Source organism: Antrostomus carolinensis, unplaced genomic scaffold (assembly GCF_000700745.2).
Source record: "Antrostomus carolinensis isolate BGI_N321 unplaced genomic scaffold, ASM70074v2 scaffold10897, whole genome shotgun sequence".
NCBI classification, from domain to species: domain Eukaryota; kingdom Metazoa; phylum Chordata; class Aves; order Caprimulgiformes; family Caprimulgidae; genus Antrostomus; species Antrostomus carolinensis.
The window spans coordinates 86,140-105,812 of record NW_010328049.1 but is presented as its reverse complement, the minus strand read 5'-3'; the positions used below and the strand labels follow the sequence as shown (position 1 = coordinate 105,812).

The 19,673-nt window shown below is 42.9% G+C and overlaps 1 protein-coding gene across 1 annotated transcript in view; it reads right to left on the bottom strand.

Moving 5' to 3' along the window:
• Positions 1-965: 965 nt before the first annotated feature.
• Positions 966-19,673, bottom strand: part of TNS3 (tensin 3) — a gene marked incomplete at its 3' end in the record, with an annotated part of 78,818 nt that continues 60,110 nt past the window's right edge. The window contains exons 17-20 of the mRNA XM_010172102.2: positions 7,994-9,253; positions 1,593-1,771; positions 1,141-1,252; positions 966-1,049 (exon numbers count right to left, since the gene is read on the bottom strand). Of these exons, the coding sequence (XP_010170404.1) occupies positions 966-1,049; positions 1,141-1,252; positions 1,593-1,771; positions 7,994-9,253 (1,635 nt within the window). The remainder of the gene's footprint in view (positions 1,050-1,140; positions 1,253-1,592; positions 1,772-7,993; positions 9,254-19,673) is intronic.

Genomic DNA, 19,673 nt, shown 5'->3' with positions numbered 1-19,673 from the left:
CATGCATTATCATCTGACCATCTTCTAATGCATACAATTTAAATGAATGTTTGTGATTTTTATCCAGGTTTTAAATAAATTACGTTGGATGCCTTCTACGTCCAGCACTTTATGAGGCAGTCCCGTGAAATACTTTTTTTTTTCTGTTTTAAAACTTACTGCTTTTAAAATAACTGCACACAGAAAAGGTGACAGCTAACAATAGCTTTGCTGTTAATTTTAGCTGTAAAGAGTCAAGGCCTCAAAGAAGAATTTTATTAAATTTACAGCTTTTATTTTAGAATTTTATTAATTTTATAGCTTTATTAATAAAATTCATAGCTAGATCACATTAAATCTTTAACCATGTTATCACCTACTACTAACTACTTTTCCATACTTGTGCATTTACAAACTGTATCGTGGCAAAAATCCCCTCCAGAACATTCATCCCTTCGTTTCAGAATCTCTTTGACGTGAGCACAGCTACTGCCAAGCTCTACTAGCACAACAGCAACATGGTATCACCACTCCTTCCTCAGAGACAAAACCTACTAAAAACCACAAGGAACTCAAGCCTCCTGACAGTGCCATTTTGATATTATCAAATATCAGCAGAGATAGTGGAACACTGAAACCACGCAAACATCTCTAGAGAGCCAGAGCAGGAGAGCCTCCAACACTGAATGGCATTTGCACTTCTGACCCCGACGCAACTGCCTAATTGCTCCACACTGATTTTGGACACTGACCATGAACACCGTGCTCCTTGTTGGCAGTTAAAGGCATTCAATCTTTCTTGATAATTAATTGTTTACTACTTTTTGATGCAATTAAAATAGTACTGCTAAATTCTACTTCTCTGACTTGCATATGTCTAAATTCACCAGGTATACGTCCCTTTTTCAAAGAAATAACCACTGCTGTGTTAGTTGCCTTCACAGACAGTTCAGTTTCAAATTATTTAAGAAGCAGGAGTATCTTACCAGGACTGGTTCTGTACAGCTCAGACGGGCTGCTGACCTTTGGGCTGGGGGGAATCCGCTGATGGTACAGTGGAGGTGTTTTCACTAGGAAAGAAGGAAAAGTACAATTCCTCTTCAGTAACAGCTAAAATGTTAATAGTGCTATTAAAATTAATAGAGACAGACATTTCCATACCATATGATGTCTCTGGTGACAGAGGAAAAGCTGGTGTGGATGGGACAGCTTCATTTTTTGTTGGGGAGAAGATTCCCCCATCTATTTCATCTTGGTAATGTGCAACAGCCATCTAGAAAGGGCACAAAAAACCACAATTATAGTGTGAAAATTCCTCTTTAACCCTACAACACAATAGGGCATTTTTCATCACATTACAGAAGGTTTCATATAATCTGATCCACTGTTCCAGCAGAGAGATCTTGGAACAATGAAAACATGCAAACACACAGAGAGGACACAAGGAGGACATCTTTAAACATCAAACTGCATTTCTGAGATAACTTCACTCATTCTTATTGCCACGACACAACTGCCCGATTGCTTCCCCTTGGATTTGGACACTGAACACGAACCTCCCTACTGGCCATTCGCTTCAATAAATCTTTTCTGAAAAACTCTTCATTGTTTACCTCCTTGGTTTCCCCTACAGGAATCGGTGATCCTGGATTCCCAGTCTGGTCAGGAGCAGGAGACTTCATCCATCCACACCTGCTGTACGATGGCTGCCCAGGGACATTGTTGTCATACTGCCCAACACTTAACTTTCGGATCCTTCCCCCTCTTGCATCGTCATCTTGCATACCTGTTGCTGAAACAAATAGGTAAACTGATTAATAAACCAGTTTGTTTTGTTTTTTCAGTTAGAGTTCTCAGAACAAACTTCACTATAGTGCCTTCAGTGATTCTGTTCACAAATGCTCATGAAATAACTGGTTCCGTAACTACTTTACAAAAGCACACAGGTGGGGGGGGATCAGTTGCAGTGAGCCTTGCTGACACAAGTTGGGACATATCTGCAGTACACCTGGGTCCAGAGGAGCTAAGCAGCATGTTTCTGCTGACACTCATTTTTGGAAGAGGTTATTCCCAGCACCGCCAGTAGAGCCTGCCAGCAGGGACCGCTGCCGGCAGCCAAATGGGAAACCTCTCTCTCCATCCCTAACACACAGCAGCTCTTGGCAGCAGAACCATTGCTGCCTTCCAGGATTGCATTTTCCCTGAAAAAAACAGCTTCTTTTTAGCTAAGGCAGACAGTGGCCCTTCTAAACTCAGCTCAGTGTACACCTTTTGTGACACACATGGCAATCACGCTTAATCCCAAAAATTCAGTATTAGATACACGCAGGAGCTGTAACCTTTTGGAACACAAGGGTAAACTGAGCCGGCAGAACCATCCAGGATACTCAAGGGCATAAAGCAGTATTTGTTTCTAAAGTCCCGACTAAGAGAGTGTCATTAGACACAGTAACCCCTACCATTCTGTGATTAGCAGGGTTTTATCCTTAGTCATCCACTCCCACCAACAGGCACTTTCAGAATTCTCCTGCAGCAACTGCTTTTTGCATCCTTCTTTGTACAGAGTCAGTAAGCAGGATTCCACAGTAGCTCTTACTGAGTAGTCACAGGACAGAAGACAAATAACCACATACATAGCAACTTTTCAGATACTCCTTAGAGGTTTTTTTGCCTATACATGCAAAAAGATCTTTAAGAATTAACTATTTCTCTTTAAAGAGCTGAAGATTTCTAAAATAACTAATTGTCCTGATTTTGAGCTGGGCCAGAGCTGGTTTCTTTTCAGCAGCTAGAACAGTGCTGGGGTTTGGGTTTGCTGGGATTGGTGATGAGAACAACACTGATGGCATACCAATGTTTGCAACTGTCGCTGGAAGTCGAAGGACTTTGCGCTTTGCTGGTCTGCAAGTGTAAGTTCTAGGGTGGGCAAGGAGTATTACAATCAGTAAGCCAGACTGGCATTTGGATATGCCAGTGGGATAGTCCCTGTCATATCACACCATGTTCAGCATATTAATGAGAGTTTCTCTCTTGTAGGGGGGTTCGCTCTCTCACTGGCTTTTGCTCAGGCTCTCGCTCTTCTGGGATTGTGGTTTTGGTTTCAGGATTGTTGCTCCTCAGGATCATGTCTCCTCATGTCCAGTCTGAATGTCCCCTGAGGGACACAGCTGTGAGCCATCCCACACATCCTGGCACTGGGTCCCAGGGAAAAGAGCTCGGCACCCCTCTCTCCACACTCCCTCCTCAGGAAGCTTCAGAGAGCAATGAGGTCACCACTCAGCCTGCTTCTCTCCAAATCAGACAAACCCAGAGTCTTCAGAGGACATTCCTTCCAGCCCTTTCACCAGCTTCGTCGCTCTCCTCTGGACACAGACAAGGACCTTCACATCCTTTTTAAATGATGGGGCCCAGAACCGCACACAATAGTGGAGCAGAGGAGGAACAGACAAAGCAGAGGCACTTCAAGGCAGCTTCTCACCACAGCTTCAACCCGTCTGTAAATTACTGTGACACAGAAGAGGCTCTATCATTTCAACCCACAGACCGAGAAAATGCGGGTTCTCTTGAAAAAGGCAGAGTGCAAACTGCAACTGTCCCCAGTGTCCCTCAGGCACAGCCCTCAGCACAGGCACGGCAGCTAAAGTAAGGCTCTGGGGAGGATAATGTGAGCATCGCAGAGATTCCAGGTGCCACTGCCTACACAGCAGTTTAACAAGACCTGCAGAACTCTGACTGCCCGTTCCTGGGAACACCAGGATTCACTCCAACAAGAGGCTTAACAATTCATCCAGGGGAAAAAATAAAAACCCGTAAGTTAACTTTGAACAGAGGAGCCTTCAGGGACTGCTCCACGTACCAAAAAAACGTTACCACGACACGACCCAAATCAAAAGTTATTTCCTTCTCTGGCACCATGTATCTTCTACAAAGTTTGAGATTTTGGCAGAAGGCATTTAATGATCAAGCTTTCAAGACAGCTTTATGCTTAAACCAAAGCGAACCTACCTCACAAATTTAGAATCAGCTTTACCATCACTGTTATGACATCTTCAGAGACAGCAACTCAAGCTAAGTTATATAGTTTATCAGTTTTTGTGTAATCGGAACATTGATGTGGTGGAAAAGGGACAAGCAAACGTAGAGCCAGTTGAAACAAAATGATGGATTTCTGATGCACGTGCTAACAGAATACCTTATTGTCAGACTCGCAGCTCTACAGGAACAGTGTTTCAAAGGGGCTAATCAAAACAAAAGCCAACTGAGCTGTGTCTGTGATACCTTCAGTGCCTTCATCTTCTAACACGTAGCAGGAAGTGCTATTGCAGCCAGAAAAATCTCCATGTTCTTGAAAAAATACCCCGTGTTCAGCAATGTCTCACAAGCAGACTTCTTTTTTCCCCTGTCTAGAATGGGCAGTAGGACAGGAATCCAAACTCCTCCTAACCCATCAGTCCAACAAGCAAACGAAAAGGTCTCAACTCTACCCCGCCACCAAGGAGGCCATTAAACCTGTCCGTGTTGGGGACAGCAGCTTCCCAGGTCTGGCCACGTGAGTTCCTCAGCCCTCTGACACCGTGCCAAGTGTGGGCAGCAAGGCTGCTGCAAAATCCAACCCCCTAACACAGACATCGTAATGATGCTGCACTCAGCCCCGCAAGCCTGAAAGTTACAGGATTGATGGAAAGAGTACATGACAGAAATCAAATTAAAAATTACTGTGCTGCTAAATGTAACTAAAATTCCATTTTTAACTTCCACTTAAAAAAAACCTCCCCTAAATTTAGTTTCAAAAATTGAGTTTAGTTATAACTCCAGTTTCAACTCAAAAACTCAAGTTTTTAACCTCAGTTTAGCTAAAAACTCCATTGAAATTTACTGTTAACCACTGTAAAGTTAACTCCAAGTCAGGTACCAAACTTTTCCTGTGCAATGGAAACTAAACCGGGTTTTGTAGTGCTTTGTTGTTACACGCAAACAAGGCACATGAGGATCTGGACAAGCTTTGTTCTCCCATCGCTTTACAACTTACTTCAGATGGACTGGGTCTGATCTCCCACTGACTATCACGGAGTGGATGGGAACATCTGGAGCAGTTCAATGCTTTTAAAAATTACTATTTAATAAAGTATGCAAAAAGGATTTCTTCCTCTCTCCCTTGTCTGCAGATACACTGTAGCATGATTTATGATGCCATAATTTGGACCATCTTCAAAGATTTATTTTCAATAGAGGAAAGATCTCTGAAGATGTTCCAGACACTTGTAATCAGATGTTCAGCCACCTCATTTTGATTCGTTTTGCATGTTGGGATTTTTTTGAGGGAGGGAAGGAAGAGGGCTTTGTTTAATGCTCGTTTCTTTACTGAGCTGATAAATGATGTAAAATCCATACGAAACATAGAGCTGTGGGAACTGTGTATCTGTGCTGGCCCCACCACACCAGGTGACCTAAGGATGTTTTAAGACAATATTTTCAAACACAAGAATTCATGCATGAAGAAGAATTAAAATCAGCTGAGAGCAGCAATATAATTTCGACCTATGTTTTTATCTGTTTGGTTTTGGTTTTTTTGGGTTTGTTTTTTGTTTTTTTTTTGTTTGTTTGTTTGTAGACTCGTTAAGGGCTTGGGTTTGCACACTGGAACTCCAGAGTGTCTGACAGACCTGCATCCCCTGAGGCCACTTTCTCTGCCTCTCCCCACACACACACTGTGCACCCACCATCCCCAAAGACAACGGAATGGGCAAGTGTGTTTGAAAAAGGAAAGGAGCTAATAAAGGAGCTAATAAAGATTTCCTTCTTTCTCAAACTTCAGGCTTGCTGCTCCTTTTCCCACCCACAGTTAACATTCACTAATTTTGCTGTTTCCGTTTCTGTACCTCTTTTCTCCTAGAGCTGAGGCCTGGGAGGTAGCAGAGGCTTCTGCAAGCAGCAGGTCACTGTTCCAGCATTCAGTTATCTGCCTCACAGAGTGTCATTGTGTTTGGACTACACTGCTGGATTTGCTATCTAGGGTTTGAAAGAACATATCAGGACATCTGTGTTTTATGCTCAGAACTATGACTGTCACCTGGGTTCATCTGAGACATGAAATTACACTCCTGTTGCTTCTGTCTGACCAGCCCAATTCACAACTGCTCTTAACAGCTAGAACGCTCCCATCCATCAGGTGATGTACCAAGGTAAAACATTCCAGGTCTTCCTCATTCTTAACATTAATTCAGCCAAACTGCTTTTCCCCCTGGTTGTTTTGGGCAGAATCATGTGTAAATGATTCTGTATACAGCAGCAGGACAAGTCTGGATAGGTAAATAAATACATGCTACAGAATTTGAAAAAACAGTATGTGCTGGTGACCTCCTAGGCTCAAGCAGAGGTGGCAGCACACCACATATACATATTGTTTTACCTTTGGAAGCAAGGATGGTTTTAAAATCAAGCTCTTACTAGTAGAAACTGAATGATACTTTCAAAAGTCAGAAACAGAACATTTTAGCACTTGACATAAAGGCAAACTTAAAAAATTATTATTGTTGTGCTAACATTATACAAAAGAATATTTCTTTCAAAAAATCTTTTGTTTAATTAAATGCTATTCTTACATTACTTACTCCAGTATCACATGCTGAAGCACATGCAGAAAATGACAGGTGAATCCTGACATCTCCAATTGTAGCCTGGGAGCTCATGACCTAAAAATACTGAATTTACCTTTCTTGTAGCTCTGCCTCAGTATTAACCATAATTCCGTCATGGTGTTTGGGAACACAGTGGAGTAACTGTGTTCCTCACAGTAAAATTCCTACAGATCAGGTCCTATCACAAACACACCCATATGTGTTTTCAGGATAAACCTGTTCTATCTGGTTTAAAGGCTGATGAAATGTCTGTTCCACTTGTGTCCCACCACTCTGTTTGCATGTGGCTGGAGGTGGGGGGCACATCTGCTAGCAGATGCCATCCTCTGAAGTAATAGCTGTTGAAAATGATGGTGCTTTAGATGACACCCCTAGAAATGCACACTAATAATGCCTCCCCACACCCCACCAAATTAGGAGTTGGAGGAAAGGAGAAGTACCCATTCAGTTTTGCTGCCTTTGGTGAAATGAACTACAACCCCTCCACGAGTACCACCAACAGATTTCAGCTGAGAACATCCAACACAGTTTTATACTAGTACTCTGTTTCAAAGAGACTACTAAGGTTAGAAGATGCTAACCAACATAAATCACACTGGCAGCATAAGGCCCTGAAAAATAGAAGGTAAAATGATGATAATGCACTTTAAGGGTTAAGCTTTTAAAGGAAATTTCCCTAAATTTAAATATCCTAAATCACTAGAAATATGACTAGAATGAGGCTCATAAATCTTGATGACATAAGCCAAGACTAGAGGCCAACAAAAGCCTCCAGTCTTGCATCCTGTATCCTGGATTCCACACATTTTACGCTGTCTGCAGTACTTAGACTCTGGATAGAGTTCATTTGTTCATTCTGGGCACTAAAAATGCAAAGGTAACCCTCTACCTGCCACCTTCCCCCCAAGTCTTTAATGTCAATGAAAGGCTTTGTGAGAACTCCAACAGAATCCGACTTCAGGACAGTAAACTGGAGTAAGTACTTCCTCCAAGCAAAAAAAGCATATAATCATGAATCATTGCACTACAGATGCCTTCTAAAAATGTCTCAATATAGGAATTGTAGGAATTCTGCTCTCTTATCACTTAAAACTTACAGCAGCAAAAAAATCCCAGCTGATGATCTATAACAGGTAAGAACTTGCTGAACAGTACTTTTTTCAAGCAAAAAACAAGTATCTGCAAAAAACCACTTTTCATCACCATCAGTTTCATCCCATAATTTCTTGGATGGTTATGTAAAGAGGGTATCAGAAATAATCCCCCGATAAACATCCTGGAAGTTGTAAGTGGAGACCTGAGGTCCTGCTGTACTGTATGAAGAACACACAAGCGCTAGGAAAAGATGACACACAGAAAGTATTACAGCAGCTTACCGTGCCGGGAGGGATTCCTGTTGGTCACCTCTAATTTGTCATGGAAGCCAGGACTCCTGCCAAGCCCTTCCACGTCTACGTCAAGGCTCGTGAAGCCATTCACTTGATTTCTGTCCCTGGTGACAGTGTTAATGCGGGTCGGGATAGGTTCAAATGTAGGGTCCAACTCCAAGATCAGCCTGTTCAGTTGTTCAATGGACTGATCGATATCCAAAGTTGGAGAAGCTGGCAAATCCCCTGCGCTCTGTCCTAGATCCAGGCCATTCATGTGCCTCTGAGGTACTGGCCTTGACTTAAAACTCTCGGAGCTGGCATGTTCTGCAGCTTCAGCGGGAGCTGGCACGCTTCCTAGCCCCCTCTGCACAGCATCTCTGCTGCTGGAGCCACGTGTCGGGGTGTCTGGGACTCGGGACTGGCTCTGGACACTGCCCGAATTCTCCACAGCGTGATGAATGCCAACCCTCATTTCATTCTCTGGGGCAAAACCATATTGGTGAGCAGTGACCATCTGCTGCTGGCGTACCCAGGTCTGCGTAGAGTAGTTACTTGGGCCATAGGCTTGAGGCTGGGGTGAGACAGAAGGATTCCGTTGCAATTGCTGAGTTGACTTTGGCTCGGTGTTTCCAAACGATCTCTCGTAGAGAGAATCCACGCCAATTCCCAGGTCTGGGGCAAAAGCATTGTGATGGTCTTCTGCAGTGTTACTTCCAAAGCCATCTGAAAGAAGTGAATTCTGACTGCTCTTGTGGCAACTGAAGTTCCCTAGGTGGGTGGAGTGCTGCCCTTCTGAGGAAGACAAAGTCCCAATGCTGTCCACGCTGTGGAGGTCATGATTAGGCATTTCGTCATCCAGAATGTCAGTCTCCCTGTCCTTCACTTTGGTGTCCCCATTGACATGAACCTGAGCTGGCACTATGTGGCGAGTCCCACTGTACTTGCTGCGAGCGTCGGTCATATCCTTGGTGGTGTTGACAGAATCCTCCAGACCAAAGCCACTGAGTAGCTGGTCCAGTTCTGCCTTCTCCTGTGGGCTCAGACCCCGCTTGACTCCTGGCACAGGACGCTCCTCAGTCTTGTCTGTCCTGATGGAAGCTGTCGAGTGTCCCGAATCGCTGCTGACGGACAGGGTATGGTCGCTGTGATCAGGACTGCCAGTCACGGGCACACCCTGAGCAACGCCAGGGATGCTGCTGTCTGAAGAGCTCTTCTTCCTCACCTTTGCGTACAAGCTGCCATCGATGGGCCCCTGGGTGTGCAGCACTGCAAAGAGGCCAGGAAGAAGGGAAGGGAGAGAAAAGGACAAGGCATTATACGAGAGCGTTGGCTGGTGTCGCGCCACATGGCAGAAGTGCTGCTGACACTAACGGTATCGTGCTGCAAGACTGCACTGGCTCTACACACACAGCCTCACCCAACAGCAAGATCTTCCTTCATTCATGTTTCCATTTGTAACGGTACTAATTTTCATACTAATTTAAAAAATGACACTATTACAGCACTAGGAACTGGAGAGGCAGCTACCATACATCCCATTCAGATCAGGAATGGTAGGAACCTACGAGCAATACTCGCCTGGAACGTGCAATTACCAGTGCATCCATTTCTACTCAGTGTATCTAGCAACACTATGAAGAATCATTTACTCCTTTTCTTGGTGGTGCAAGGAAAAAATCAGGCTTTCAATTAGAGCTGCAGTCCTTGGAACATATGTAAGGCCTCTTTGTGAGGGCACGCATGAGAAAATGTTAGACTATGAAATGTCTATGTGTGTGGAAGATCTGATATGCATTCCACATTTAAATTTTAATAAACAAGGACATAATCCCTTAAAAATCAGAATATAACTCCTTCCTCATAAATGATGGGAAGAACCCGATTTTGTTTCTGATTTCCAAGGTACTCACTCAACTGAAGTTTACAAATAGCCATTCATAACAACTGGGGGCTAGAACTTTCCTTTCTCTTTAGAACATCTTTAGGAAATACAACAGTTTTGCAGGAAAATGCATCTACTGAGATTACTAAGGCTGGGTGTTGAGAACAAACAAATTCCTGCTTCCAGTTGCATCAGCACAACCCAGCACGCTCCACTGACATCAGCCACGCGCAGAAGAACTGGCCAAGCCAGCTTTTACCTCCTCACAGGGCGAATGAACTCAAGTGGAGGGCCCGACTGCAGTGACTACATTGCTTCTGACCCCAGAACTGCCACTGGCACCCATGAACCCTGCTGCTTCTTGCTACCTCAAGGCACACATTCTGTGTGCTTTAATCTGATGGACAGGTTTTCTTTCATGGTGCAGCCACCAGCCCATCTTATTTCTTTTCAATAACCAACAAAAAATGAAGGCAAAACATACAGCAGGAAGTCAAGAGAACCACAAGTGAGAGACTAAAATCTCAGCCTTAAAATTGTCTCCTGTGTACACACCTCGACATGTTTTATCACATATGTAATACTTCAGCTATGATGCTTTACTGCTAACAGGAATCACAAAATACATACTCAACAATAGCAAATACAGAGTACGTACAAAATGGGTAATTAAAGTTGTTGGGGGGTGGGGAGGGGAATCTTTTTGCTTCCCAGAAAAGAACCATAGACTCGAGCAGACTTTTACATACAATCACAAAGTAAAAAATCCATTTGAGTCAAAAATACTACTGTGAGAATACTCTCTTCCCTGTTATTTCAGTACTACCAACACTGGCAACAGATAAAACCACAGAACACTGAATACAGCGATTTCCCTCTGGAACATTTTAAAAGCTCAAGAGTTTATTTGAATCCAGCTTATTTTATCCAAACCACTTTTTCCTACTTCTGCCTGTCAGGGCTCTGTAACGCTCTCCTTGACGTGACAGACTGAGGAGAAGGAATGAACCCGTGGGAGGCACGTGCTTATGACCCTTCACTGGGCTGGTCTGACCAACTCCCACCCATGTGGCAGAGGTTACACCAGCCGGAGGTAGAGGGTGGCTGTGCGCTCTTACCCAGAGCTGACAACACACACAATTAATTCTGCTTCTTATGAAACGCTTTAGGAGTAAATATTTCTACTGTCCACCAAGCCAAGGAAGTAAAGTGAGTGGTTCTACTTTCAAAGGATTTAATGCTCATTTACCAAAACATTTATATTAAGCAGAAGTTTCTGAATAACCTTTTCTACCCACGGTTTGAGAATTGTTTGATAATAAGAAAATTAGACTGGTACCATTTAGGAGCAGGCAGATTTTTGTCAAAGGTAACCAAGAGCTTAGTCTGCATCTGTGGCAGTTCCAGAATCAACAGAGCCATGGAGAGCCCAACGCATTTCAACATCCACTCTCCCACACATGTTCAAAATATACTTCTAATGGCATCGTGATCATGAAGCTTCCGAACTAGGTAGCTTTTCTAGGCAATACCATTTTAGAAAAAGCATTACTCAGAAATTGTACCCAGGACAGCAATGAATTCATTGGTTTATAATGGCAAGAAAAGTGGTCTGGTTGGAAAAAGCCTTCACTATGGGACATCCTGCCAAGTTTCCACCAGTTAAAATGCCTATACACTGGCGGTTATATGATAGGTTTAATAGGTTTTAGCTAATAATTAAAGGACAACCTTTGACTTTTTAAGGACTAAGACCAAGTACTATTACTTTTCTGATGTTGCTTTTAAAAACAGCACGTGCAAAAGACCAAAATATTCCTTACCAGGCTAGCAAAAAAAAGAAAGCCATTCCCCTTGCCGTAGAATTTCTCAATGGGCAAACTGTGAGAAGCACGATGAAATTTATGATGTGTAAATGCCATGGTAAAAAGAGTTGCTATACATGAGGCTGAATGTCTATATACAGATATTAAAAACCAGTAATTATGAGAATATACCATATCTAAGGAAAATACAGCCAACTGACAGTTTCTCAACCTCTTTCATGCTGTGACTTCTCAAACTCACACTACTGCTCCGACAATGAAGCACACTTGGCATTTCATGTAGAGGTATTTAATACAGTCACCACAATAAACTGCAAAAATAAAACAAACCACCCCAAACACCAAGAGTAACTACTAGGCAATGATTTAGTTTTTTCCTTTCTGTGTGCTTAGTTTTGAGTTTAAAACAAGAAAACAAAACAAAACTGCTTTGTTCTGAATAGTTGAGTAACCTGACACAAAACAGACTCGAAGAGGTTACGGGTCTGCACTGGAATGCAGTTAAGGAAATAAAGGACTCAGACACTTGAACCCTTACGAAGTCTTCCTGACTTTTCCGTTACCCAAAAGTAGGCACAGTGCTGTAAATCCTTCCAGCAGGCCAGTCAGTCATAACTACAGAAATGGTGAGTACAAAATCTGCCACATTCTCGGGCACAGGCAGGGGAGCTATTATAGCTCACAGTGAACATGAGGAAGAGACTGTGAACAGCTCCACATTTCTCTGAATAGTTAACATTAACTGGTAAGCATCAAGGAAGGGTGGAGGAATGTTTTAGACAAGTAAATCAGATGAAAGGAAGAAAAATTCTGCCAGAGGAATTTCTCCCTCCCCTAACCTGTCATGTAAATGAATGAAAATGTCTTTTTTGCAAACAGAGCTTTTCAAAAAGACTTAAAAGTACAGCTCTCTGCTACAGTGAACAGTGGCATCTGTACTCATCAGAAGCCCAATTGATAGAACAGTACTATGGGGAACAACTAGTGTCTTTCTGGGACATCCCACAGTATGGGACATCTCAGGATGGTCCAACATAAAATTCGTTTAGAACAGCGGCAGTGAACTGAAAGAGACTGAGAGGTCCATGACCAGTAGAGGAGACCTTACACACTTGAGTCTGTATATGGCAACATCTCGGTTCTATGGGGCAACTCAGTAAATCTGAAGCTTCAGCATGTTTTTGCTACAGTATGGTCCTTGTTAAATATAAAATCTCTGAAATTTGAGATTCTCCTAAGAACCACTTTGTATAAGCAACCAACGACTACCAGCTGTTTGGGCTTCCCAATTACCGCATGCACTAACAAACCCCACAGCCCTGCCAGACCTGAACACCGTGGCAGAAGGGATGATGGCTGCACACCAGCATCTCTGAATTATTTCGGCATCATAAAACCTGCAGCTAGGTTTTGTGGCATTGCATGTCTCACCTTGTTACCTTGAGACTGCTGATCCATGAAGTGCCAGTGGATTAAAAAGCCTGAACAGCTGTGGACATGAGTACTATCTCACTCAGCATCTAACTGTGCTCACAACCGCGACACCAAGTCAAGGCAGACCACTTGTTACGAAGAACTTCACAATGAAAGAAACTTTACAGCTTGAAATATTTTATACAGCTTGCATTATTTCCTGGGAAATGCAGATTATCTAAAGTGGAAGGAAAAGCATACACATGAGAGGAGGACCAAGAACTCGACAGTGCCATCAGTAAAGCGTGGGACCTAGATGTCCTACTTGAGGATCCATATCTGAAAGTCTGGTCTGCTGCCAAGCTTCAAACACCTGTAGAGCTCTTTGTCAAAGCAGTGGCTGCCCAGAGGGAGGTGGCAGCAGTCCCACTGTGTTATCTGTTTACAAGTGAAGTGAGAAACAGAAATGCTTGGGACCTGCTGACTGTTGGCTGCAAACTTAAAGATAAATACAGTATTGTTAGACTTCCCAAGGAAACACCTGCCATGGTTGGATCAAACCATTTACTTGCACCTAGACCATTTTGCTCTAGTAGGCAGTGGCCTTTTTAGAAGCCTCAGACAGCCACCAGAAAATCATCATTCTGCATTATAAACAGATGAGAAAGACTCACAGCTGAACAGAAATCCAGCAGCTCCTGAGAAGTCTGGATACTTAAACTTGTAGCTCCTCATCATGAAAAAACAATGGATATTGCAAATAAGCATTTAAATTATTTTCACATTTGCACAGTTCTAGGCACGCATTCTGAGATTAATTTAGTCAAAGGAAATACAAGATCTAGATTTTTATTTATGTGTGTAGATGAGTATAAAATACATATGTATTATTTTATATATATGTAAGCTCTCTATATAAACTGCACATATATTTATATATAAACTAGAAATATATACACACACATATATATGTGGTTTATTTGTTCACAGACCAGGACAAATGAACTATTCAAATCACAGAATGGTTTGCGTTGGGAGGGACCTTAAAGCCCATCCAGTCCCAACCCCCCTGCCATCAGCAGGGACACCTTCCACTAGACCAGGTAGCTCAAAGCATCATGAAATACTCTAAACCTTTAAAACACAGGCTTTTGAAGGTGTTGCTCTCAGTTACATAACCCCTTCATTTCATACTCCATCATTTTCTAAATCCTAATTTTGGAATACCTCTGCACTAAGACTTTCAGACTTCATTTTACTCTGGTCTTCATCCACATTTCCCCCCAAAATGCCATAACCAAATTAACTGCAAAAGTGAAGCTATGCACATAGGCAGGGAACGTTTTTGACCAAAGAAAATGAGAAAATACACCAGCAGTGCAGAGTTCTATTCTGTGCACCTTGCTATCTAATGGCTCCCCTGCATTCGACTCCTCATCTCAACGCACAGCTCCATCCCTGCTCTCATTTTTTCCGAGGAAGCGACACTGTAAGAGGCAGGAGTAACACAGCTGTCCAAAAACAGGGGCTGCTCACAAGGGTGCAGACCTCAGCACTGCTGGCATGCAGCTCGCCAGCCCAAAGGGGCCCACGTTCTTCCAGCCTGAGCTCTCCTCCCAGGAGCGGTTCCAGCTCCCTGAACTGCCCGGGCTGAAGCCTGACAGAATTCCCACCCGGAATCTGAATTACACACACCCCAGTACCAGGGACTCGCTTATAAATGAAAGCCTCAGAGCAAAGGGTACGTGTGTATTTTCACTCCCGCACCTAATACACAAAGAGCAACTTATATAAAAACAGGGAGCTGAAATACCAACACATACCAAATGCAGTGGCTTCCGTCCAAGCCTAGGTTTCCTGGCACTTCCCTCCTTGAAATCCAAACCCTCACAGGCAGGCTTGTGAGTTAAAGAGAGGTTTCAGTCTTTCAGCCTTTTGACTTGTCCCCACAGCCACCCCCTTCCGTTCACCGCTTGTGGAAACACGCCCAACGCAAGCCAGCTAGGCAAACACCCACGCCACCCACTCAGCAAGAGCCCTCCTGACCCAGTCCACCTCAACAAAAAGAAGGTTGCAAACACACAAACCTTTGCACGCCGTACCCTTGTTCGTGTTGCAGCAGGAAGCATTACAGGAGATCTGTTGGTTTTTTTTTTTTTCCAACCTCATAAATAAATATTTCTACCTTCAGGCAAACCTGGACAAGTCCAGAGCTGCATTCCTTCAAAGTTAAATCTTTTTATGTGTGCTTGTCTTTTCCTTTCTCCCTCTCAAACACAGACAGACCATCGTTCCTCGCAAGCTCTTCCCAATAATTCCAATAAAACCCGCACAGAAATACATGTGGTTTGTATTTCCAGCTCTTGAACCACAACAAAGCTTCTTACCTCTTTACTAGGCACCATCGGGAACTTTCTGCGATAGTCAATCACTGGCTCATTTAAATCAACTCATATTCTCTACACAAAACCCTGCCCAAAGGAAAGCCTGAGTCAGGGCAAACACCCCAGCTTAAAAAGGAGGGAAAAAGGCAAAAATCTATAAATCTGTCTGAGCCGCAGCTTCTGCTCCTGCTCCTGGAGGTAACTGCTCCTGCTAAAGCTGTGTGAGACCTGTAACAGCCAGAAAAAGCAAATGAAAATGTAAACACGAGGGAGGAGCCTGAGGGGACAATCGGGTTCAATGAAAACTGAACTCCTGGAGCCAAGGAGGAGTAGAAATGTGTTGCCTGAAAAGGTAATTCAGCGTACAGACTGTTTCCTTCCAGCGGCGCTTTTCTCAGCCTGTTTCAATATCCAGATGAAGCCGAGCAAGTTCCAGGTCCCAGATCAGTCAGCCCCACAACACTTGCTTTTGACATCATTTTCCTAAAACAAACAGCCTTCAGAAGACGTTGTTCTCCCACACTGTACAATCAGGTCACACACTCCCATCCATGTCTTCAAGAATTTGTGTAGTATTGGAGTTCTCAGGAAAGGAAAGCTTTCTGGAAGTCCTGCAGCAGTGACCCTGATTTTCATGCAGCAGCTGCTGCTCCCAAGCTCCCAGAGCCCAGCAGGCTTTGCGTCCTTCTGCACCCCTGGAGTGAATCAGCTCAAACAAGGGGAGCCAGCCTGTTGGTTCCTCCTTTAATAACAGCTGTGTCTCACCACACAGCAGCCCACAAACTTTTGCTCTGAACATTATTACAAATGGAGGTGTGTCACCACCAGCCAGCCAGCCATCCTTTTCTGCTTCGGGGACTGTCAACACTTCAATGCCTTCTCAACTGAACAAAGGAGAAGAGTGGCTCTTGCATCCACAAAATCCATCTACCTGGTCACTGCTTAGGAAAGTTAGAAGTTAAGTTCAAACTTCATTCAGAAAGTCCACACTTTCCTGTTTGAGCGTTGCTGTGTCTTACAAATCAGTGAATGGCAGCACATGAACCCGGTCAGGACTCTGGTAACAGACCCCAACCACCCAACACAAGCTGCAAAATCAGTTTCTGGTTCATAAACATCTATCTGACAATCCTTAAATACATTTTTAGAGAATTATAATTTGAGCCTAATGGAATGGACTAGAAAGAAAGGACATCATGTTTTGCCAGTTTGCAAGTGCAAAGGACTGGAGCAGCTAGAGAGAATGCTAGACACAGTCACACATGGTACCTTCCTCCCGGTTTTTATTGTCTGAATCCTCCTGTGCTGAAGAGAGGTCTTTTGCACAGTCTTATAAAAACAGAACTGCAAAAGATACCTGAATATACCATAAACTACCATAAACATCCATTAAACCACTCAGATTTCGCCCCGTGGTCTCTGGGTCTAAAAGTGTAATGAAAGCCTTTGAGAAAGGGCTAGTAAATAAAACAACATCCTAGGGATAACAACACTGCCTATTACGGAGACAGGACAGAAATCCATTGGAGAACATTCAAACTGCCTTTTTTTCTGAAAGCTGCAGTAGCTTTGGAAGTACCTGACATGTGCAACCTGTGCTTCAAATAAACCCGTGCACTGCTAAAGACACTGATCCCAGGGCGGGGGTGGAAGCAAGTGGGTCCAGCAACCTCTGCAGAACGAGAGGCAGAGAAGCTACAGGAGAAGATACAAGCAGAAGCTGACAAAGAATGAAGGGTAAAGGAATTCACAGGGAAGAGAAAGGAAAAAAAAGAGAGGCCTGTGGTACGTGCCCAGGGAACCCTGCGCCTCAGCTGTTCTTCTTTTCAGACACAAGACCTGCCCTTTTATCTCGAATATAACCGTCCCTCTCTGGCACTCAGCATTTTGGGTGCCTTCTGGTTTTATTTGACATAAATTTAAGCTCAGCAGCACTGACAAATGGTAGCTAGCAAAATCAGTGCCCCAGCACACGAGGTAAAATGCACATAGCTCCTGACTTCAGACACTGCCTTATCGATACGCTCACACGTTTGAGTCAAAGGAAAAAAATATTTTTCAATAGAACTCGACAGGCCAAGTTCTGGAGCTCAGCTAAGCACTGAAGTAAACACTTAAAACTTTTTTTAAAAGTGTTCAGTACATCTTAAGAGATATTCTTTAAAAGTGAGCCAAAAAAAGTCACTTTGACTCATTAAATCCTTTGAAAGTCTGGCCCCTGACTGCACTTAATCGCCAGCTCCTAATTGCCCTATCAAAAATATTCCAATACTTTCTTTGTTAACAAAAAACCCCAACCCCCCAAAACATTAAAATAAGAGCTTACAGTCCAGAGCAATCATAGCTAATAAAGCACAATCTTGTAAACACCTGCACGAACTTACATCTAGTCCCTAGCATACTGAACTAAAAAAAGGATTTAAGCCATAGTCGTGTTACAATCCATGTTGTGTTAAAGGAGGAGATAATTACATATCGCTGCACAAGTAGAAATGAAGCCTTGTAGTCCTATGTCTGCCTTCAATGTTACTGACATAGAATAGAAAACATTTTATATTCATTTATATCCAACTCATTGAATTACGTATATTAAAAAAATATATTAAATTTACATATATTAAAAAACTTCAAGGAATAGAAGGCATAAGTTTCCGCAGAGAAAATCAGTTAAATGCTTCCTTAAACTCCAAGGCATTTCAGATACTGTTTGAAGCTGGCAGCGTTTCACAGAGTAAATTTTTCTTTTTTCTATAGATGTTTCTATTTTCACTGTCAAATGGGAAGAGGGGAAGTAGTTGCCGGACACCTTTTCATCCCTACCTTCTAACAAGCTCTCTTTGTCTCACAGAATACTTCATCCAGCTGGTGACTAAAGGCTGAAATTACCATTTCATTTTCATTACCATTCATCCTTCAGCTTCACTCACCAGAAATGGCATCAGACTTGCTGTTTTCTTTGGTAGGCATCTGCATTCCTGTGAGGGTACCAACGCCAAGCAGTTTTGCCCCAGCCCTTGAGTTTTGCAATACTGAAGGGGCCCTCTGGGAAAACAAGTGCCGAACTACAGGAGAGGGCACCTCCCTATTGAAGAGCTATTTACTTTGGGTTGAAGAGGAGAAAAAATTTCAATAAAAGTCAAACATCCCATCTAATCACATGACAGGGGTGCATACCAGAACGTTGGTTATTGCCTACTGGGAGATACTTCTCAGATACCTTCCTTTATGAAAAGCAAAAGAGCAGGAGGAAACTAGTTTATAAATATTTGGCAATTTTTGACTAAACGGTGTTGATTAGAGTTACAAAAGGCTAGGAAATTTCTAAAGCAACACCTTCAAGATAAAGGAATTTGGATTCATTCAGCCCTACCCTATTTGGCTTAAATTAAAAACATCCTTCTGTTTCCAAATTTGTTTCTTTTCTAATTATCAAACGCTGTTAAGCAAGCAAACCTATTTTGCTAGGAAACAAATGCTGAGGTTCTGTTGAGAAAGATACTTCAGCCTTGCAAAGGCTTGCTTAAAGTCCTTCTCTTGTCATTTGAAGCAATTTCTAACATGCTCACGTTCTTTTCTTTCCACAGATAGTAGAGAGCTGGCAGACAAAAGAGTGCCAAGGGATTTAGTGGTTGTTATAATAAATGAAATGTTGGAACACTGAACAAGAACCAGGTGCATTTCTGTTGTCAATCCACTGAATTCAGTCAAACCAAAACAAATACTATTTTGGCCAGCTATAAACTTTTATGCTTACCAGTTTTCTTTATTTAAAACAAATGACCCATAAAAAAAAAAGAAAAACCCCATATCTGGACTAAGTGAATGCTGCACATACACATGGCAGGACAGCATCCCAGTCACACACATCCCACAGTCGCTGTCTTAAGACAGAGTTGCTCCTTCAGGGTAGATTCATTCTCTCTCTAGAATAATCTTGGCATAATCTCAGAATAAACCTGAGGTAAAGCAGTCAGATAGTGCAAAAGCAACAGCAGCAGTCATCTTTTCTTCCAGTTACTCGCCTTCTCTATCAAAACAAGTTTCTGTTCTCTGGCAATACATTTAATTTTTATTTTAATATCTGATTTTATTTTCAGAACACCTCAGAGCCCAGGCTTGTACCAGGATCTGCCAGTGGGTTCCACACAAACTGGCGGTTCCTACGCAAAAGGAAACTTTCA